The sequence below is a fragment of the Paroedura picta genome, chromosome 5 (genome assembly GCF_049243985.1).
Source record: "Paroedura picta isolate Pp20150507F chromosome 5, Ppicta_v3.0, whole genome shotgun sequence".
Taxonomy (NCBI): Eukaryota; Metazoa; Chordata; class Lepidosauria; order Squamata; family Gekkonidae; genus Paroedura; species Paroedura picta.
In genome coordinates, this window is record NC_135373.1 from 45,884,053 (window position 1) to 45,906,855 (window position 22,803).

General features: G+C 46.1%; 1 protein-coding gene across 1 annotated transcript in view; it reads left to right on the plus strand.

The window, feature by feature from the left end:
• Window positions 1-21,690, plus strand: part of MAN1C1 (mannosidase alpha class 1C member 1) — a 150,481-nt gene extending 128,791 nt beyond the window's left edge. Inside the window, exons 5-12 of the mRNA XM_077337648.1 lie at window positions 416-510; window positions 5,259-5,382; window positions 8,874-8,967; window positions 12,742-12,857; window positions 14,246-14,465; window positions 16,630-16,802; window positions 18,208-18,323; window positions 20,732-21,690. Of these exons, the coding sequence (XP_077193763.1) occupies window positions 416-510; window positions 5,259-5,382; window positions 8,874-8,967; window positions 12,742-12,857; window positions 14,246-14,465; window positions 16,630-16,802; window positions 18,208-18,323; window positions 20,732-20,855 (1,062 nt within the window). The 3' untranslated portion in view covers window positions 20,856-21,690. The remainder of the gene's footprint in view (window positions 1-415; window positions 511-5,258; window positions 5,383-8,873; window positions 8,968-12,741; window positions 12,858-14,245; window positions 14,466-16,629; window positions 16,803-18,207; window positions 18,324-20,731) is intronic.
• The last annotated feature ends 1,113 nt before the right edge of the window (window positions 21,691-22,803 follow it).

The window sequence follows — 22,803 nt, forward strand, 5'->3', positions numbered from 1 at the left end:
GATAAAAGTAGTTTTATATCCTTTTTTCCCAATGTTCAAAGTGATTTGTTAATGTTAACAAAATATACAACAATCCCACAGATCTATTCTGCTAGGAGAGGCCCTTTCTCTGACACAAAGAGACTTTCTTCATACAAGATACTCTTCTGAGCATTTTGCCTCAGAGGAAGGGAGAAAACCACCTGTGCTGGTAGAACAGGTCCGCAGGATCCAACCAATTCATGTTCACCTGCTCCAGGCACAGAATTTCTTTTTTTTTTTTAATACATGGGTTGAAAAGTGATTCACTGTAAAGTCCCTCTTAGGGGCTGTACATCTGGAGATTTATTTTTAGAAATCCAATGCAGTTTACATTGCCAGCAGCTGTTTTCTTAATAGCTTTCTCACTCCATCCTTCCTCTCTTTCTCCACACAGGTCTTCAAGAGTAAAGCCCTGGAACTGGGAGAGAAGCTCTTGCCAGCTTTTAACACGCCAACGGGTATCCCACGGGGAGTCATAAACCTGGGCAGGCAAGGCACATATCGTTACTCCGTTCTCTTTAACAAATGCTGCACTCAGAACGTAAAGACCCGACCGAGGGCCCACGTAGGTCAGTGTACTGTTTCCTATCAGGTGCATCCAGCGAGCTCACGAGCCAGGCAGGAAGATTTTCAGCCCAGCCGTGTATCCCCAGCAATCTTATATTTAGAGGTTTTACGGCAGCACAGCCAGGCTCTGCTGAAAGTGAACTGGATCAGTATTGGCTGCATCTGATCCCAAACTGGAACTGAATCGAAACATTTTCTAGTCCAAGCCCTTGAACGTGTGCACTTCAAACATGACCTTTTGCTCAGCCGTCTCTTTTGAATCATAGCCCTTTAACTTCTTTCCCCAGGTGGAAATTGTTCCACATAAAGCTGCCTCGCACGCTGAATCAAAAAATGGTCTGCTGAGGATAGATTTGCCCACCGTGACTGGCAGTGATTCTGCAAGGTCTCAGACAGAGGTTTTTCTCGTCACTTGCTACGTTCAATTGAATATGCTGGGGATTGAACTTGGGACCTTCTATGTGTAAAATAAATGCTCTACTGCTATGCCTCAGCCCCTTCTATTTATTTATCTTTTCTGTACCTCTTCTTTATAGGATTCTCACCCCTCCTTTTCATAGTAAAGCAATTGGCCCCCATTATAGTAATAAACACAGCACTTTCAGAGAAGGAGGGGGCTCCATGTTTTAGAATTCGCTGTGTATTCCAAGCTATATTTCTCCCCTCTTTCCCCGTTCCCAGTGATACCCACAACATTCCTGTTCCCACTAAAAACAAATGAGGAGGTTCCACATGCTTTGGGAAGTCCTCAAGCATGCAGAAAATAATGACTTTGTAAATTGGGGATATGAGCCTTTTTAAGGTTCTCAGAACATTGAGAATCCTGGAGCGGGGGAGTGGTTGGGGATGGAGAAGAGCAAAAACAATTCCAAATTATTCCCTCTAGAAACAATGATTTCTTGTAGGCTGCAGCTTGGGCTCTATACCCTTGCTCACTCTTTGGAGGTTTTATGACAGACCTGCTGCTTTTACTGAAACAACCCTCACTTTCCTCCCCTGCCAGGTTGCAGAGAAACAGGAGCAACATGTTACATTCACCCCTTCAGCCAATTTGCCCTTCCCAGGTACAGACTGAATTCCTAGAAAGGGCTTCCTTGAGCCATTGTGCCCACACTGAACAGGCGAGAGAGCATTACATCCTGAAATAGAGAGGAAAGCTATCAGAGTGGGAGTTTTAATTCTCCAGAATTCGTAGCTTCTAGACAAGGAGGGGTGCCTTTTGTTCCGATCCCTGGGCTTTTCAAATAATTCTTCCTGAACTCTGTTAGCAAAGGAAAGTGCAGCTAGGACACAGCCTCTCGCCAGAAGATCAAAAGCTGCTTGGGAGCTTTTGACTCCCCCCCCCCCCACACACACACACAAACAAAACAGTGGCCAGCAGGTCTGTGAATAGTTGCCAGAGGGTCCCAGCTATTTAGGGATAGTCAATGGGCAATTCAAGGGAAGCTCCATTTTCCTGTTCTCTATCACATCTCTCTTTTAAAATGCAGCCTTGTAAGGTGCCAAAAGGGATATATAAAACCACCAAGCCTGAGAATTCCAGCTTGAATGCTTCTTTTTTCTTAAAGTAAGTTTCTAGTTCTCATTGGTTGGAGGATTCAGTTTGAAAGTTAAAGACTAGAAGGAAAAGGAAGTTGTATGTTATTTTAGCCATGCAAACACCGCTGTGCACTTTTTGTAGTTCAGTGGCAGAGTACTTGTTTTTCCTACCGAAGGTCCCTGATTCAAGCCCAGGCATCTCTCAGTTAAAGGATCCTAGATGTGCTGGGAAAGATAATTCTCTGCTGGTGACTGTCTCTCCTCCCTTTGCTACCTCTCACAACCTGTTTGCAAAGACAGATGAGGAGCCCAGAACTCATCCAGAATCTCACTGGCAATCGTGGTTAGCATCTAACAAATGGAAATATTTGGAGGGTTCTCTTTTGCAGTCTCCAAATCACAATAAGGTCTGATTGGAGAGTACAGGAGATTGGGAACATCATCCCAGGGGGGTGAAAGGAATAATTCCGCAGTCAAGCATAGGGAGATGATTGGGTAGGGAGATGGGAAAGAGAGGAAATCAGCCCCTGCCTACCCAGGAGGTACAAAAAAAAACCCCTTCAAATCTCGATCTTTTAACTCCCTTTCAGTTTTCTTCAACTATGAACCTATAACTAGGACCTATTATTCAAGGCAAACTGAGCAAGAATTTATGATCCAACAGTTTTCTTTACAGCTTGACCCTATTAATCTACCTTTAGCTGCAGTGATGTAGAAAGGGGATTGCTAGGCAACCACCACCCTAAAGACTAAAGGCTAAAAAATAAAAATCTGTAATGCTGAGCCTCGGATCTCTGTCTTGTGTTTATATTTATTTGTTTCCGGAAGACCTTGGTCCTTTCCATAACATGCACCAGAGACACATTGCTCAGTCCTAAGAATGCTTTCCCAGGAGTAAGCCCCATTGAGAGTGGGATTCAAAGTAGACCTGCTTAGGATCCTAGGGGCACCCCTTTTGCGTTGTGTGCAGTGCAATCCCATACAAAGTTACAGCCTTCTAAGCTTACTGGAATCGGTGGGCTTAGAATGGCACAAGGGTGCCTATGATGGCACTTCCAGTCACTCAGAACGTTCAGATGTCATGAGCCAGCCCCGCAATTGGTAGTTCAGAACAGGCGTAAATTAAAGCCAGCTCTGCAATTAGTAGTTAAGATCAGGAGGAAAATGAAGGCATGGATTTTATTTTCAGGGCAGGAAGAATTCCAGGCATTTCAAGCATATAAGATTATAACAACTGCTTTGCTGCATGTAGCATGCCTGAAAATGCACTCCTTAGCAGGTTTACTCTGAACTATTCAGTGGAGCTTACTCTCAGGAAAGTGTGCCAAGGATTTTGCTGAGAATGGCCAGGACTGGATCAGACCAACCACCCCAACAGCTTCCCAAGGCACCGTTGTCTTAAATGCAGCAGTGAATCAATATGGGTGAGAAAGTCCACGAGAACATCCAGCACTAGCAGCAGACAGCTACATGCCTCTGGGAGGCCCATGAGCTGGCCGTGAAAGCACAAATAGCCCCCACCCCACCCCCCCAAACGCACAGACACACACCATTTTACCGTACAACAACCAGTATTCTGAGGTACGCTGCCTTGGAGCCCGGAAGTTCCATTCAGCTATCAAGGCTAATAGCTATTGATAGACCTCTCTGCCATGAATTTGTCTAACCTCATGATCCTTTTTGAAAGTAGATTGGTTCTGCAGGCGGTATAATTCTGCCACTGAAAATGTCATCTTCCTTCTCCCCCCTCCCCCTTCATTTCTCTGAAAAGAGGTGACACTTTTTCAGCAAAAGGGCATTAATGTTTTGGGTTTTTTGTTTTTTTTAAGAAAAAGAAAAAAGAAAACATTTACCAGCAATCTTAGTTTACAGTCTGGTCTGCAGGCATTGCAGCGCCATCTACTGTCTTCCCCCAGCTGGAGCAATACTCCTTTGCCCTGTTTTCTCCCCCCAAGAAAAACATTTAACAGCAATCCGCCACCCGCAATCATGCTAATCAAAAGATCTCGAAATCAGGCCCTCATCTCTCCTGAAATGAAAACCACTGAGCTTCTCCCGAGTCGGCAGCTGTGGAGGCTATTTTCAGATCAAGCCCTAAAGATATAGGTCGCTGCGCAGAAGCTGGAGAGGCTGAGATGGTTTTAAAAGGGTGTAATCAAGAGTGCTGTGCCGGGAGATGGAAGCAGACAAGGCAGAAAGCCAAGCCAGAGAAAGTTTTGGCCTCTGGTGTGCGAAGCTTTAATGTTGTAGCAGCATCCTGAGAGGTTCCTGATGACTAAGGAAGAGAGGGCCTTCCAGCAAAGAAGAGAACCAGCTTTAAGTTGCTTTTTTCAGGGTAGCTTTGGGGCACACCTTGCTGCCCCTTAATGATCACTAGTGTTTTTGTGCTCTATGCACACTTGTGCATAAAAACAAATACTTATGGTTTTGTAAGTTACTGTTGCACAAATGAACATTCACATGGAAAGTCCACACGATAGCAGAATTATTTGTTATGTACCTGGAACCAGGAAGGGCATCTGTGATGGATCAGTACTAGGCTGTACTATGCAGAACACATACACACAGGATTCTGTTTTCTCAGGTCCCATCCATGTCACACCTTCAAGAGTGCAGAAAGTATCTCAAGATAAAGCAAATGCCCATTTTCACTTTGCCCTCCTGCTTTCATTGCACAAAGGCAGATATGTGGAAAACCCAACCTGTGGTAAAAAAGGTGCATGCAGTCTTGGTTGTATCAAGAGGTATCATTTCAAAATTGCAAGAAGTCCCTCTATACCACAGGCCACACCTGGAGTACTGCATGCAGTTCTGGAGGCCTCACTTCAAAAAGGACATAGACAAAATTGAGAGGCTGCAGAGGAGAGCAACGAGGATGACCCTGGGCCCTGGGGACCAAGCCCTATGAGGAAAGACTTGGGAATGTTCAGTCTAAAGATGAGGTTGAGAGGGAACATTATGGTTCTCTTTAATTATTTGAAAGGTGGTCACTTGAAGGAGGGCAGAGAGCATTTCCTTTTGGCAGCAAAGAATGGACAAGCCCCAAGTTTGCTCCCCATGTGCTCAGGATCAATGCAGGAATGCTCTTGCTGGCCATTTAGGACTCACTGCTTTCTTTTCTGCCTTTGCAGCGGCATGAGCTGGAGCTGGGGATGGGCATCTGCTGGCAGCAGCATTTTGGCCGAATTTGGCAGCCTGCACCTGGAATTCCTGCACCTCTCAGAGTTATCTGGGAACGCAGCATATGCTGAAAAGGCAAGTACTTTCCTGGTCCTTATACCTTCTTCTTGTCACACGCAGATATTCAAAGTTTCCAGATATTTTATGAAGCCATTGGAGGGGAGGATAGGTTCCCCCACCCAATGTTCCCCTCCCTCAGAATACAGAAAACAGAACTCTGGGCCAGAAGTGAAACATCTGCAATATTTACTTTGTCTTGTTGGTTTATTTCAGGGGTAGTCAACCTGTGGTCCTCCAGCTGTGCATGGACTACAATTCCCATGAGCCCCTGCCAGCGTTTGCTCCTGGGAATTATAGTCCATGAACATCTGGAGGACCACAGGTTGGCTACTCCTGGTTTATTTGGTGTTGTTTTGTGTCCCCCTTCTTCCAAGGTGTTCAGGGCAACATACATGGTCCCTCACTTCTCCATTTCATCCCCAATAACTCTCTGAGGTAGGCAAGGTAGAGAATGACTAGGCTAGGATCACCCAGTGAAGTCCCATAGCAGAGCAGGAATCTGGACCCGCATCTCCTGATGGTAGGATAGGTTGGCAGCTGTGTCCACGATGCCCTCCCTCCCCACGCACACACACACGGAATCCATGTGGAACCTGGGGATCCCCCAAAATTCCAACTCATCTCCAGACTATGGAGATCTATTCACTTGCAGAAAATGGGTGCTATAGTGCAGGGGTAGTCAACTTGTGGTCCTCCAGATGTCCATGGACTACAATTCCCATGAGCCCCTACCAGCATTTGCTGGCAGGGGCTCATGGGAATTGTAGTCCATGGACATCTGGAGGACCACAGGTTGACTACCCCTTCTATAGTGGGTGGACTCTGTGGCATTGTCCTCCCCAGGCTCCATCCAACAACACTCCTGTTGTATTCTGTTACTTTATCTATTTATCGTACGGTATGTAGAGTGTAGCCAGGAGATCCGAGGATTGTCTGGCATCCAGGCAAGGGACATTTGGAGATGGTTTGCCATGGCCTGCCTCTGCATCATGACCCCAGGTGTTCCTTGGAGTAACTGCCATCCAAATCCTTGGAGGTCTCCCATCCAAATACTAGTCAGGGTCGGTCCTGCTTAACTCCCAAGATCTGACAGGATTGGGCTTGCCTGAGCTATCCAGCTCAGAGCTGTGGCCTAGTCAGAACATCAGAGAACATCACCCTGTTTCACGAAAAGACCATATGCTCCCTATCCCCACCTTTGATCATACCTAAATTTTTATTTTCTTCCTTTGAGTGGCTCTCTTGCAGTGGGCCGTTTCTACACGGAGAGGAAGCCAGAGCATTACCACCCCCTCACTTGCTGTAGAAAGGACTGTTAGTATCCCTGAGTGTGGGCTGAGGTCCTGCATACTCATTACATCTGAGGATCTTGACACGTCCCCCTTCCAAAGATTGTGGGCATTTTTTGCTAATGCTCAGATTTCCCTCCTGAGGCTTTGTTCTAGTGATCCTATAACCATGTGGGAGAGAAACTGCATGTGCCAGTGGATTCCATCATTGGCTGACATGCCCCTTCCTCCAAAATGCCCACCCAGAGAGAGACTAATTGCTCCAATTAGAACTGGAAGCCACTTCCAAGAGCGAGGGGAGGAGATCCGTTCAGGCACCGCCTGGGACACAGAATGCTCCGATTGTGTCCTCCTTGGGTTTTCAATGGAACAGCTTGAGAACAGTCTGTTCCCAGGGATATATCTGACACTTGCAAAGCAGCCATCGAGGGGAGAGGGGGCTGCTTGGGAGGGGCTCCTGGCAGGCAGGGGGGAGAACAAGATGCAGGGGGCTTGCCAGAGGGAATCTCGCCGGAACAAAAGAGAATCAGGAGAAAGACAAAGAATTAGGTGAATGAATGAAAAGTTGGAAACCCAGGAAACGGAACAGAGAAGATAAAGAACGAATGGGTAGAGTAAAAATGATTACTTAAGACTGATGAGGTGTACCGAAGAATAAAACGAAAGTGGGGCTGGGTGGGAGTCTGAGCAAAGTGGAAGTCATGAAAGGGAAATCAGCTGGGGAGCAAGGACAAACCTAGAAACACAACCAGCTGGTGGTGGGGAATGAAAGGTTAGGTTCAGACAAAGGGCATTCTTTAAACCTCAGGTTCTCCCCAAATACTTTTTCCTAAGGTATTGTGTGATGTATGGAAAAGGGTCTAGATGGTGGTGGTTGATGCTTGCATAATGCTTTTCATAGAAGCCAATTAAACAGCTGCTCCTGTGGCCAGGCCAAGCCAATCAATAGGAGGGAGAACCGGCCCAGTGATGGATTCACCCACCCAGGATATGCAGTAGAGTGCAGCTAAAGCCAAGTCACAAAACAGAGCACAGGAGGAAATAGTTGCAAACGGCCATCTGGATGGAAGTGGGTTTCCAGAAAAGCAGATGAACTCATTAGCTCACAGCCAGAGACTTATGGGACTTTTAATGTGTTCAAATGCATCATTCACCTGCCTGTGAGACTCCATGGAAGTTTGTATGTCATGGTTGTTTGCGGGTTGGGGTGGGGGGTGATGAATGGGCAAATCCAATTTCTGAGCTCATCCTGGCCCTGATGCAGGTGAAATGTTAACCCTGGTTAGCTCCAACTATGGTTTGGTGTTTTGAAATCCTGTCAGAGGCAGGGAGACACTGGATCCCAGAGATAGATAATGATATTAATTATCCATAAAGATGCAACAGTTAATTTTTTGAATTTTTAAAAAAACATATCATAACAACAAGGAGAGAAAAAACAGATGATAGCTAATCTCCTAACAGCCGGATGGTAACATATTCCTAAGCCCTGATTAAAATGTATTAGCAGTGTACATAGCTATCTCTGCCACTACACTTGGACCCCAGTTTTTAGCTTGGCTCCCCAGACTCCCTCCGTGTAGCCTCTGCTGTCTTCTCTCCTTCCTGGATGATGTCCCCAAAGCACTGCCCCACAGTTTTTCTGTTCTCCAGCTCACCACCGCCCCATCTCCTGCTCCACATGCACTGCTCATTGCTTCCTTCCTCTACCCTCCTTCCTTAGTTCCTGCCATCTCCTGCTAGCCTACTTCCATGTGACTTCCACCTTACAGATATGCTTTAGGATCTTGTCCATCAATTAAAGTCAACATCAGAGGCTGCATTATCTTTCCTGCAACAGGTTGTCAGGTGACTTGCCAACTTCTAGGCACTGCTGGATGAATTTCTTGAGCTGCAGGGGCTCCGCTCCTTATCTGCTGGTTTTATTGCTTGAGAGAATTTCCTGTTCACTGCTTTTTGTGCTTTTTTTGCCCTTTTTAGTTTTAGCTGCCGGTTTTTATTGCTTAAGAAAATTTCCTGTTTATTGCTTTTATTTGCTTTTTTATGCCTTGTTTTAATCGTTCCAACAATGACAGACATGTCTGTAGAACCAATAGATTACTAGCATGATAGGACATCTTTTTGTTTTGGGGGTGGCAGTAATTGGATCATTGTATTTCTGAGCAGAAGACTGGAATAGGGCTCACTAGTCTCCATCCTTTCTTTCGGACCCCACAGGTGATGAATATCCGCAAAGTCTTGAACAGAATCGAGAAACCCCAGGGGCTCTATCCCAACTTTCTCAGCCCAGTAACTGGCAACTGGGTGCAGCGTGAGTATCTCCACCTTGGTGGATGGTTGAAAGACCGTGTATAAATAAACCTAAATGTAACGATTAAGAAATCCATCAGGTCAAGTGGGAGAAACATTTACTGACATGCGTCGGATATCTTCCTACTGCTCACACATGCAAGAGCATCAAGCCCAAGATGCTATTAGCGGATAGATTAAAACCATCAGTGATGCTAGTCAAGCAGAGTATTATGCAGAACTAATTGTGTCAAGCACATGCAAGGAGAGCAGTCTCCTGTAGCCAGAGTTCTGTTCCCTGTCAACTCTCCCTTGAAATCTTGGACTTGGAAAGACAACACCTCAAGCCCATGGATCTCAAATTCTCCCAGCCGTTTTAATCTTCAGGGGACTGCTCTCCCTTTGTGTACGTAGTGATAGTCCACCCTGAGGGACAGCTGCAGCGTGAGGTCCAGGCATTATTGCAGATGCTGGTGTTGCCTGGCAAAAATCCAGCCTGAGCCCTACATTTATATAGACCTTCCAGAGGAAGGGGAGCCAATGAGAGCCCTTGGTGGGTACACTGATTTTGAAGCCCTTATACCACCTATGTGACTTTCATGTAGGGTTTTTCTGGGCTTTGGTGTCCAAATTGCAGTGCTTTAGGGAGGGGGAAGCAATTGTACAATGTCATACTCCAATCTTTCCCTGTTTGCACTGAACTCCTTCCCAAACCTGCTTTGTTACAATATTACAAACAATGCATGTGACTTCCACTTTAGACCCCACAACATTTTGGCTTGCCTCCCATGTATTGTTTAGTGTTCTTGATCAGGTTGCAACTTGTGTCCCAAGAAAGAAAGGGTTAGAACCCCAGAGAAGTTAAGCTAAAGTTGGTTAAATGAACCAGTGGTATGATTGAATATAGGTAGGGCAGTGAATGTCCACAGAATTCAACATCAACTGTCATTTGATGGAAAGGGGAGCAAATACCTTGCCATTACCATGCTGCTAAGTACAGGTATAAACAGCAGTAAAATCCAAATCAGGGAAATACGAATATAGTATAATACACAAAAGAAACCCTTATAAATGCAACCACAGTAAAATCCCAAGAGCCGGAAGTAAAATCAGAGGTAAAATTCCAAGAACCAGAGGATGATGGGAGCAGATTTCTAGCAACCAGTGTGTGTATGGGGGGGGGGGGTAGTGCTCTGTAGGAGTCCTTGTCCCTCCCAACAACAACTAGAATAAGAATATGTTCAACAAATGAAAAAGCTATGAGTAAATTTGCTTATAACGTGTGCAGCTCTCAGAATTCTGTTTTAAGGCACCGAATTTGGGGTCCCCATTGCGAAATTGTTGTTGTTGTTAGATTTATTATTAGATAATATATTAACTGCCCCTCTGTGTATCTAGGCTTGGGGCAACGTGCAACGCATATTTCTACAATAGTGTTAAAATCAGTATAAAAACGATCATAGTAAAAGCTCTACCCCAGTGCTCCCTCAGTACATCTGGGTGTCAAGGGGTGTTCTGGGGAGGCGATGTAGTTTGTCTGTACATCCTGGCCTCAGCTGTATGCATGATGGAACAGCGCTGTTTTGCAGGCCCTGTGGAATCTTGATACTTGCATCAGCACCCACATCTCTGCCAGCAGCTTTATTCCTCCAGGTCGGTCCCAGGGCCAGTTGCACTTATTTAGAGCCAGGGACCACCAGCATATCCACATTTGTAGAGTTTATCTGGGGATATACTGGGAGAGCCGGTCTCTGTCCATTTTAGCACAGGAGACTCTCAGGCAACGTTTCGGCTTTCTTTTTAAAAAGTGCAAAAGCCGGCCAGACAAAACCTCCACTCTCTTGATAGGGGAAGAAAGCTGTTTCAGTGGGCAAGCCCTCAAAATTCTCAGTTGGAATAGAACTGTTTCTTAGCAGAGAAGGTCCAGGAAGTTGCTGGTGCAGATGGAACCCAGTTCTGGTACTCTGGATTCACAGGTTCACAGAGGACCCCCCCCACACACACAGACACACACACACACACAATGCAGAACCATTCCAGCTCCTCTCCTTTAAATGCAACATATACAGCCTGTGCTCATAACGTGTTCTCTCCCCCACCCCTCCAAACTGACTTCTTGCTGCCGAGGCTTGTTGTCAGGGTTGACTGCGTTTTGAGGCCAGTGAAAATGCATGGGGGAGGATGGGGGGGGGTCTACTCCCAGGGCTAGATTTCAGTGTTCTCGGTTAAGCTTCATGGCAGGTGAGAAAAAGAGAAGGCATCAAATCAAAAAGCTTCCCTGTATCCTATGGAGATAACGTTACAAAACCTACTTGCAAGGGTGAAGGCAGGAGCAGACGGGCTATTTAATTTTACAGGGAAATTTCCCAGTGGACCACTGCCCTTCAAGTATGGCTGATGGCCCAGAGCAGGCAGAGCTAAGCCCCAGCCACTTCTGCCATTGTTGCAAAGGTCATTTGGCTCTGACTGTGGGGGGCAGTCACTGGTGTCAGCTCACCAGCTGCCTTCCTCTTGGGGGGGGGGGGGGCTTCTCAGACCGGCTTGCTTGTGGACCGCTTCTGAGTGATGCTTCTTTTAGGGGTTCTCTCCCCCTCTTGGAAAGATGATTTGCACATCCTTGGTTGCCTTGAACAATCTATGCTTAATTTTTTTTAAACAAAAACAAAAACCCTGATGTTATAAATCTGTCCTACACTTTCTCAGGCAAATTCCCCCCAGGCAGAAGTCTGCTGCTGTCAGGCCTGTCTGTTTCCCATAGCAGTTTGCATAGCATGTCACAGAGCAGTCTAGTCTGAACAGGTAGCCTTGGAAAATCTCTGTTGTTCAGTATTCTGGGCACATTCTACACCTGGCATTGTAGCTCTGCTTGATCCACCACCACCCCATCAATCTGCTAAGGCTGTCTAAACCTCCACAGGACCTGAGTGTATCACTCCAGGCTAAGCATCACCACTGCAACATTTAGCCAGCCTCACCAGCTGCCAAAAGGTTTTGAACTTGCAGTTCCGTCAAACAGCCTGGTTTTTCCGCAGTGATGCTTTAGATCCAGGGCTCATTCCTTTGTTATCTACAATTTTGTTTCTCCACTGGACTGAAAATGGATATGATATGGAAATATAGTAATAAGCAGAGCTGTGCTGCTATTCTGGGGAAGCACAGGGAGGATACTGGAGTGTATGTGACGGTTTGCCATTTGCCTCAAGTTTCTAGCCCTCAATGCTGTAATGGGGATTGAAAGCCTATGCCCATTGAAGTCTCGTAAGCAAGAGAAGTTGCAGGGTACAATTTTCAGCAGTCAGAAAGTGGGGCTTCAGGCCATGCCCCTACTAGCCCATGAAGAATTCATTTTATTTAAAATACTAGCAATCCTGCCTACTAAATTTATACTCATAAATACTTAGTTTCTGTTGTTGCAGAATTTTGTTTCCCTTAGAGCAGGATTCTATAATTCCCTTTGGGAATTCAAAGCAGCTCATGGTAAAAAAAAATTAATGGCAATAAATTATTAATAATAATTAAATGGTAACAATTAAAACATAGCAACAACATTTTTAAAAAATGCTAAAAATGCAGCACAATTTACATGAACTCCGGAAACTGTACAATACCAAGTATCACAGCTCCCCGACCACTGCAGAGGCTTTGTACAACAGAAATGGCTCTCTCAGATAAGGGGTGGCCCATAATAAGGCTCTGCATATTCTAAGCTTTAATAATCTGGGGGTGGGGCCCTGCCTTAATCCTCTCTTCAGCCACAGAAGTCACAGGCAATGCTTTATTCTTCTTACCACTACAGACCACGTTTCCATTGGCGGTCTTGGAGACAGTTTTTATGAATACCTGATCAAATCATGGCTGATGTCAGACAAGCAGGACACAGAAGCGAAAAGCATGTATGACCATGCACTAGAGGTAAGAATGGAATCTGGCTTTATTGCTTCTGCTGCAGTGTTTCTGGAAGGGAGATGGAAAGCCGAGGTTCTCCCAGGACTATCTGACAGTGCTTCAACCATGCAGGGCTTAGATTCTAATTCTTAACTGAGCCAGGAAGTCACTGGTTTGAATCGAGGCAGGCACTCAACTATGTAAGCAATAGTGACCTTTTATTTTTGAAGAGTAATGGTGGACAGTCAGATGTGTACCTACCCCATTTTGCACCCGGGGAAAGCAGGTAGTTGGGGCTTGGTGATGCAGGGACTGGGGCCTCTGCAGAGAAATTCCCACCCTCTAACCAGCCCCCCTCCTCCCTAGTACCCCGCATTCCACCCCCACTGAGGGGCAGCAGCAGAGGGCCAGCCACGTTGGACCACAAGCCCCTTCAGTCTCCCCACCATCAGGAAAGAGGGACATGGGGACTTTTGGACATCAGAGGTGGCCCACACTAGCACCTACTCCAGAGGGGAAGGCTGCAGGGGTTTGCGCCATTCGACACAAGCAGCCATCATGCCCAACCTTGGGTCCATGGCACTTGGTGGCGCACCATCCTCCACCCACTCAAGCGAGTGTCACTGAGTATGGGCCAGTCAGGGCACACAGCTCCCACCACCGGCGGAGGCTTGACGGGGCCCACTGTGCCCCCATCAAGTATGGCACCCAGGGCATGTGCCCCCGTTGACATACCCTAATTACACCATTGAGGCCAGTGTGCTGCCGACAGCCATTTCCCTCTGTTCCAGGGTGAACGCTCGAAAAACTAACTCAGTTCTGTAAGTTTTCAGTATGGCTGAATTTGAACTGGAAGGAAACCCTGCAGTGCGGGGCATCTATTGGCTAGTGCTTGTGACATGACATCACACACATACAAAATTTAAGATCACACATGCCCATGTGCTTTGACAAATAAAAATAAAATCACACGCCTACTTGAGGAGGGGAACAAGACTGGCAGCGGATCCAGCATTCAGTTTGGCGAAATGTGTGCCCATAACACAGAGTTTCTCAGCAGAGAACCTGCTGTGTCTTCATTTAAACCGATACATTTGCTTTCATTCACACTTGCTATCCTCTGTGTCAAATGGGACCGTAATGATTTGCCTCTCAAGGCAGCTAATGATAATGAGGGTGAAATGAACTGAAAGAAGTCTTAATGTGCTATAAACATCACAAATGCGGGTTTTGTTTTTTGTTCTTTGCTTTTTATTTTACAATTGCCAGTTGTCCAGAATAAGTTTGCAGCAATCTGACCACTATGCGTATATCTAAGTTAAATTGAATCTCGCCGCTCATGCAGGAATGTGCCTTTCAGTGTCCGTTTCCTTTGCAAAATTCTGCATTTCTCCCTCCTTCCTTGATAAATGTAGGCCATAGAAAAAAACCTGGTGAGGAAGTCTGCAGGTGGACTGACGTATATTGCCGAGTGGCGAGGAGGCGTCTTGGACCACAAGATGGGCCATTTGGCTTGCTTCTCAGGTGGCATGATTGCCCTTGGAGGGCAGCACGCAGCGGAAGAGCAGAAGCAGCACTACATGGATCTGGCGGCAGAAATAACACACACCTGTCACGAGTCTTACGTGCGTTCAGGTACATGCAAAATCTGTTCCTAGAAGAGCAGTGCTGTGAATTGTGAAAGGCTTTCACAGCCAGACTCAACTGGCAGCTGTGGGTTCTCTGGGCAGCGTGGCCGTGGTCTGGTAGTTTTAGTCCCTGACTGTGGCTGGCATCTTCAGGGGTAGGACATGGCAAGAGATGGGAATCTCTCACATCACTTTGGCATGGAGAGATTCCAAGCTTGTCGTGTCCTACCTCTGAAGATGCCAGCCACGGTTACTGGTGAAACATCAGGATCTAAAACTACCAGACCACACAGCCCGGAAAACCCATAACAGCCAGAAGATCAGTACAAACATTGGCTGCCTGTTAAAATTATCAGACGCTTTCAGCAGCAGAGCTGTGCCCACTCAGCTGGCATGGGCAACCTTCAAGATGGACGCACTGCCTTGCCCAGATGGCCTCGCCTCCTACAATTAATTCATAGGACACTCTCTGCTGTATAGAATAAGTAAGGAAGAGTATAGGTTTCCTGCCCTGTTCTTCTTGTTATTATATTTGTATGAATATGGTTCTATCTTTTGTGGAAGACCTAGAGATGCTTGAGCTGTAAGGGAACTCACTGCTTTCTCCAGCAGCTCCTGGACTCAATTCTTTTCATACAGCTGCCTATTGGCAATCTAAATATGGATAGGACCAGAACAGGGACTTTGTGGCTTTGCTTTTAGGTTCACTAGAAGCCATCAGAGTTCATTGGGACAGTTGTGCTGCTGATTGTAGACTGGATGTTGCAAGGCGGGGTCATTAATTTCCCTGTTGGTGTTTTATTAAAAGTCACGGCTGAGTTTCCTCCTTGTTTTGCCTGGCTGCTATTTCTATGTATAATGCAAATCCTTTGTATAGGTCTATTTGTTAAGGCCTTCGAGCAATAGAAAACAGACAGTTTCAAAAGAAAAAAGGAGGGTCGCGGGTGGAAAACAATCCCAGAAGAGAAGATATAGTTATTTAGCATATACTTGTACAGGCAGTGATTTTGAATTGTTTGGATTCATAGAAATCAAATCCCAGAAGGCCTGAGTTGTAAGGAAAACCATGTTTGTGCTAATGTAAAACATAAGAGAAAACATTGGGTTTAAGCCCTGACCTGGCTAGTGCAGGCTAGCCTTATTCTTGTAGGATCTCAGAAGCTAAGCAGGGTCGCTCCTGTTTAGTACTTGGATCGGAGACCATCTGTGGGGTTGCCATCCATCAGCTGTGACCTGAGAGCAAAAACCCCCAAATTGCACCAAACCCAACTGGGGACTCCAGGATCACAGAAGCTTGGGCATTTGTGCCTAAAGAGGAGGCACCCGTCATTCACACATTCCACACTTGGCATCAGCATGGAGGCATCAGCATGATTCCAGCAGGCGCAGTCTCTATGGCGAATGTGGAGCGGCCTTAGTTAACATCCCTGTCATCGATTGCCTGCTGTTGTCCCCATCTCCCACGATGCCAGGCAGAGAAGGCAATGCTCTGGCTGGCTTGGCTGGTCCCACTGGGATGTTTCCAAGGCCTTCTCTCTCTGAAGTTAGCGGCTTCAGATCTCATGAAATATTCAGCAGTTCCCAGAGCTCTTAAACCTGCGAGCCTTTTCCTGTGGGATAAGATGGAAGCAGCTAAGCAGATGCAAAATGGGCTCGAGACGCCAGCGTGGAAAGGAAATTGACAGGCACCAGGGGAGACTCAGATTGTCCTTTGTTGCTAGGCTGAAGGTCGAAAGTAGCTCTAGGCAGTTGCTGCAGCTCGAGGGGCTGTTGGATCAAGGCTGCTCCTTCCAGTTCCGCACTGGCTGTAGGAACATTTTGCCCCATGCCCCAGCTTGACACTGATCTCCTGTGCCCCAGGGCAGATCAGAAACCCGCCTGCTAATGGGTGCTGTGGAAATAAAAGACTGTTCTGGAAAAGCCCTTGTGAATACAGGAGTGACAGAAAAACTGGGGCTCAGGATCAACCCTAATTCCCTGAGGAGTTTTGCTGTCAGTTTCACTATTTTACTCTTAAGGATGTACTCAGATTTCCTGGAGGAGGGAAATTTCTGATTCTTGGTTGTCAGTAAATACAGAGCGAGTGTGCTGTGTATTGTGCTGCTCACACAAGATTAATAGATTGCCAAAGTTCCCAGCTCCTCAGAATGCCTTTTGTCTCCTTTCGTTAGATACCAAGCTGGGCCCAGAAGCATTTCGCTTTGATTCCGGCACCGAAGCGATGGCCACCCGCCTCAGCGATCGCTATTACATCCTGCGTCCCGAAGTTGTTGAAAGTTATCTGTACATGTGGAGATTGACACACGATCCCAAGTACCGGCAGTGGGGATGGGAAGTTGTTGAGGTACGGTCATCCAACAGCTATCCTCTGCTGACTCCTCCTCTCCTTCCCTAGGCAGAACCATAGAATCATAGAATCATGATTCTGCCTATCATAGAATCATGAAGGATGTGTTAATGGCCAAATGGTTGGTAAATGCGTTGCAGGGGGAGGGGAATGGCGCCTCTTGGAAGGATTAGGGGACGAGGCGCCATGACAAATCCTTCACATGATTGGGCCCCTCCAGGCCCGCCATGGGTTATTTTGGGAGGGGTAGGTGGGCCGTATATGGTCATATCACTCAATAAATGTTTAACAGATTTTAAAAATACATTCCAAATTAATTAACTCCCACCCATTTGGGAAAGCCTTCCAGGGCCGTCAAGAAACCTGAGGGAGCCTGGCTTAGACTCTTGCACTATAATTGTACTCCAAAGGGCTAGGCTCTCCTACTAGCTAGAAAGAAGGAACAGAGTCCACAACAACCTGTTCCCTGAAAATATTGGTAGGAGACATGTCCCCTTTGAAGCACAGGATTCAAAGTCAGTCTCTAAAAAGTGTCCTGTAATTCTAGTAATGCTTTTACATTCCTGTGATGAAATACTTACTTACTTTGCATAGGAAACTAGAATGGAAAATGGTTTCATTTTATAAAAACCAGCAGGGAGTACAAGAGTGTGCACCTCTAGGATTTTTTCATCGGCACTGTTCTTGCCCAGGAAAACTCCCAGCCTGACGTCTCTTTGTGACATCTCCCCACTCTTGCCTGGTTTGCATTTTATAGCGTAAATATATCACCAGCCTAAGGGATGTACAAGGCATACTTCTGATGAAGCAAGTCACAAAACCCAGGCAGCGTAAATTCTGTTAGTATGTAAGGTTCTACCGGTCTCCTGTTTTAATCCAGGCTGACCCGGAAGCTTTTATGGTTCTTCTAGGTCACCCGGGAGCCAGTAGCTGGGTGGACAGTGTCATTCCAGAGCCTAGAAGAACTCCAACCTGCAGTCCTAAAAGCCTTCTTTCATGTAGAGGGAGAACGCTGCTCTGATGTGTTCTCAGCTGTAATCCTGACCTTCCTGATTGGGTCATCACTGATCTACAGAGCTCTGTGCCCCCTGCCATCAAATCTATTCAGGTTCATCTTACTCAGATCACTGCCAGAAAACTGTAAAATATTTTGGGAGAGGCCTTCTCAGTGCCCGTTGTTTACGATTATTGCACTTTGGATGGATCAGAAAGCACAGTTTGTCAGAGCCTCCCCACCCCCAGCTCTATCATAAAAATGAATATGGCCTCCATAAAACCTGAATCAAACTTGTCAACCTGCTCCGCTTTTTTAAAAAAAAGGCTGCTGCTGCTGAATTAATTACTCATGCGCTGCTGTGTGTCGACTGAAAGAAATCTGACTTTCTTTTCCTCTCCCACCAAGGCTCTCGAGAAATATTGCCGAGTAGAAGCTGGCTTTTCCGGGATCCGAGATGTTTATACCACCAACCCAGCTCATGACAACATGCAACAGAGTTTTTTCCTGGCAGAGACGTTAAAGTAAGTTGCTGAGAACTGTGAAGATCTCTGGACCAAAAGAGGCTGTTTTCCCTGCCTTTTGTGGTTGACTTACCAAGGCTCAGAAAGCCTAACCTGAGGCCGGGCTCCCACATACTGAAGAATGAGGCTGTCAGACGGACGCACCACTATAAGTGGTAGATTCTCATTGGCATTTAAAAAAGAAACTCTCTGCCAATAGAAAACTAGTGCCACAAGGAGAGAGCTTCTCCCCCTCCCCTTTTGCTTGCTGCACTGGCTTTCTGCTTGTGTGGATTTTTTTTTTTTAAGCATAGGGGAGCATTCCCAAATGGGATCCTCTGTTTGAAGACCAATGGGGTGGAGTCTTTCCAAAGACCTTAAAGCAAGCATAATGCACACCCTGAGAATTTATTTATTCCCTTACTACGTGTATAGGATGTAAAACAATCAGACAGTGCAGTAGGAGTAGGATTACAGACCTGGGTAACAATGCAAACAGAGAGGAGGGGGGAAATGTTGAGGATATGACATACCATAATATGAAAAGTGGACAAGAATAGGTACTGAATAATAATTATGAATATTACTAGGGTATGATGGGGTGTTGCACAGAGAGGATGATTATGATGAGGGTTTATTATGGTCTTGTCTGGTCATTAATCATACTTTATGCTTATCCTGGACGTTTCTTTGGGCTAGACGTCTTTTAACTCCTGGCTATTGGTTCTTGTTATCAGCGGAGCAATGAATACAAGTAGAAATCTATTATGGCATCCCAGCGTGCGCGGTTTAACAAGAGCCCAGCAAGATTAAAGAACATTTTGATAGCTAATGGTTCCGTTCACATCGAGGTGGTTAAATATTGTAATCAAATCTTGTTTGAGCAATTTAAATAAGATAAGCAGACAAAGAACATTCAGAGAGAATCCCTCTTTTGCGTTAAAAAATGCACCCTCTGCACCTTTTTCTGTGTCTCAGACTAGAAACAGTGTAGAAGCGCTAGAGAAGGACAGTATATAAATGCAAAAATAAAAATAGAATAATTGTTCAGGGGCTCTTCCTCTCACTTTTCACTTAATTTGTTTGTCACTATTGGTGACCATCTGGACCAGACATAGGCTGTCGTTCATGCCTCCCAGGTGCTTGACCTGCCAGCCTCTCTCCATCCTCTGCCCCATCTCATAGGGGCAGCAAAAACCAAAGGAAACAGGAGGCTTACAGGGCACCTGCTGAGTGGTCATATGTGGGTGGTATTTGGGCCACAAGATGTGTTGTCTTACCTTAGGTTAAAAGTGTCACACATGGAAACAAATTAGGAGACTGAAGATGTTGCAGTCGGCCAATGTCTTAATTTTTGCTCCTGAACATGCTACCATCAAGGTGATCCTCCACTCCTCCTCCACATGCAGCCAGCTGGGTGACTGTGACAGCTAGTCACAGTCTTGTTAGGGCTGCCCTCTTAAAGTACTGTCAGCCCTACCTACCTCACAGGGTATCTGTTGTGGGGAGAGGAAGGGAAAGCGATTGTAAGCTGCATTGAGACTCCTTCAGGTAGTAAAAAGAGGAGCACAAAAAAACTGCTCTTTGCACGCAGCATGAACTGAGAGTCCCTCCAAGAACATACCCAACTATGCTCTGAAGAAACATAAGAAAAGCAGTTTCCAAATCAGACCTGTGGTCCATGTACTCAAGTTTCCAACTGTGGCCAGTCAGGTGCTGTACAAGGAAACCTATAGGAAGGGCCCACTGCTATGGCCCTGCCAATAAGAGGCGTGCTGTCTCTGAGCCTGGAAGGTCTCATTCAGTTATGGCTAACAACAAGAAGTGTTGGTTCTTATATGCCGCTTTTCTTTACCTGAAGGAGTCTCAAAACGGCTTACAGTCGCCTTCCCTTTCCTCTCCCCACAACAGACACCCTATGAGGTGGGTGAGGCTGAGAGAGCCCTGATATTACTACTCAGTCAGAACAGCTTTATCAGTGCTGTGGCGAGCCCAAGGTCACCCAGCTGGCTGCATGTGGGGGAGTGCGGAATCAAACCCAACTCGCCAGATTAGAAGTCCGTGCTCTTAACCACTACACCAAGCTGGCTCTCAAGGGCTAAACAGCTCTGCGAGGGACCTCTTTGACTCATATGTGCACCCTAAAATGTGGCCCCAAAATCCTTTACACCAACCAGCAACAGGCCTGTCCTTTTTAATTTTCCCAAGCCATGTTGCATCAAATCACCAGTGGTGATTTCAGAGAATCATGTCCACCATTACGGACCTTCTTACCGAACCAGAGATGGTGTGCTTCCAAGGAATCCCATGGAATTTGAAAATGACTAGCTCAGTTTGCTTGGCAATCCTTATCGGAGCCCCACTGACTAAGACAGAACAAGCTATTTCCTCTGGGCATGCCTCTGATGCCTCTTCTCCCCTGGCTGCAGGTATCTGTATCTTCTGTTCTGTGAAGATGACGTGCTGTCTCTCGAGGACTGGGTGTTCAACACTGAAGCCCACCCGCTGCCTGTGAACCACACAGACTTTATCCTGAAGACGAGCGTGCAATAGACACGGCCAGCTGCCGCAGTGGGGCTCAGCGGGTCACCCCTCTCTTTCTCTCTCTCTCTCTCTCTCTCTCTCTCTCTTTCTCTCTCTCCTTTTCACTTTGTTTTTCCTTTCCAATAAAGGAATGTGTGATGTTCCCGGAAAGGTATTTTGGGGGCATTCGTCCAATTCCGGACAGTATTTTATCGGGGAGTATAAAAACTGTGAAACAAGCACCTTGGGGTTTTTTTTTCCTCTGTGAGGAACCTTCCTTAGTCTGGTAATGAGATGCTGGTTATGGGCCATTAGAGAATCATGAACGTTGCTTTCTACAGAGAATTTATATGGAGCTCACTGGCTTTGCTTTCACGTGGCCAAAGGATCTGGAGTTTGCCATAAAGCAGACACGTCTTTGTGTTCTTGTCTTTTTGCCTTTTTTTTTTTTGTCTCTCTCCCCCATCTGCTTTTTAAGAACAGAACGCCGATTTTTGTAATCACTTTTTATCACTTATATTTTCAAAGTCCTGTGCGTTCTAACCGGCTCTGTGCCATCACTGGATCAAGATGTCTCTGCAAAATCATGACTCCCAAGCATCTTTTCTATATCACTATTTCTTTCTTTTTTAAACCCCCTGTGCTCTTTAAAACAAAAATGTTTACTGTCGGTTGCATCATGTGTGACTTTGCTTTTTAACGTTGGAAGTTTTGGGGGGCTTGGGGGGAGCATTTGCTGTTTTTCTTTTTCTTTGTTTTTAATTTTCATTTGGAGCTTAAATATCACAAGGCACTTGTAATGATTTTGTTTCTGTAATACTCAGAAATGTGAAATAGAATAAAAATCTCCTGTCTGATGAGAAGAGCGGCTGGATTTCTGGGTGGTCTTTTTGACACACAATGCTGAAAAGCCAAAGAGGTTTGGGGACTTGGTGGCACATCATCCTTGCTCCTTTTCCCCCAACGCCTTGCTTATAGGGGGGAGGGGAGTGGGGGAGTGGTTGTGTATCTGCCATGTTATGCGTTTTTTTGGTCTTTTAATGGGGAATTTTAATGGGATTTTTAAGACTATTGTTACCCTCCATGAGCCTGCGGGGAGTGGCAGGATATAAGTCAAAATAATAAATAAATAGGGGGGATGCAGCACGTGGCAGGAGAAGTCGCCCCTGCTGACACTTCTCCCTGCTTTTCTCTCCCCCTCCCCCTTTCTGTCTTTTACTTCAAGTCGCAGCTGGCTGACCCTGGCTATTCTTTGGATGGGAGACCTCCAAGGAGGTGGGTGGCAGTTCTTGAAAGGAACACTAGAGTTCATAGTGAGGAAGCAGGCAATGGCAAACCACCTCCCAATGCCCCTTGCATGGCTGTCGGACGACCCTTAGATCTCCTGGCTATACTACCCTCGCCATGCGAGAAATACATAACTAATAATAAATATGACTGACAGCAACCCGTGGGGTTTTCAAGGCAAGGGACATCCAGAGACGGTTTCTCATTGCTTGCCTTTGCGTCATGATCCCGGAGTTCCTTGGAGGTCTCCCATCCAAATACTGGCCGTGGTCGACCCTGATTAGCTTCTGAGGTGTGATGCGATTGGGCTAGCCTGGGCTGTCCGGGTCAGGGCTCTCCCTGCTATACGATCCATCCAAACAGAAGCTTTGACAGCACTGAATCGTTGCTTGCAGTTGGTCAAAAAGCTAAAGCCAAAAGCACCACCCTTGGCATACTTTGATAAGGACCAGTCCAACTGTGCATAACAGTGTGCAAACTTTCAGGTTCTTCAGAACTCTATCAGGCCAGATGTTTCAAAAAATTAAGGAGAAAACCTATATTTCAGGTCCTCGTGATGATCTCAAGATCTTCTCATGCCAGGATTTGGTGGAACTTCTGACAGGCAAAGATGATTGAGTTTCAGGTTGCTGCTGTGGAGTTTTAACTGTTGCATTGGCTTTTGATTTGAGGGCCTCTGGCCAGCAGAAAC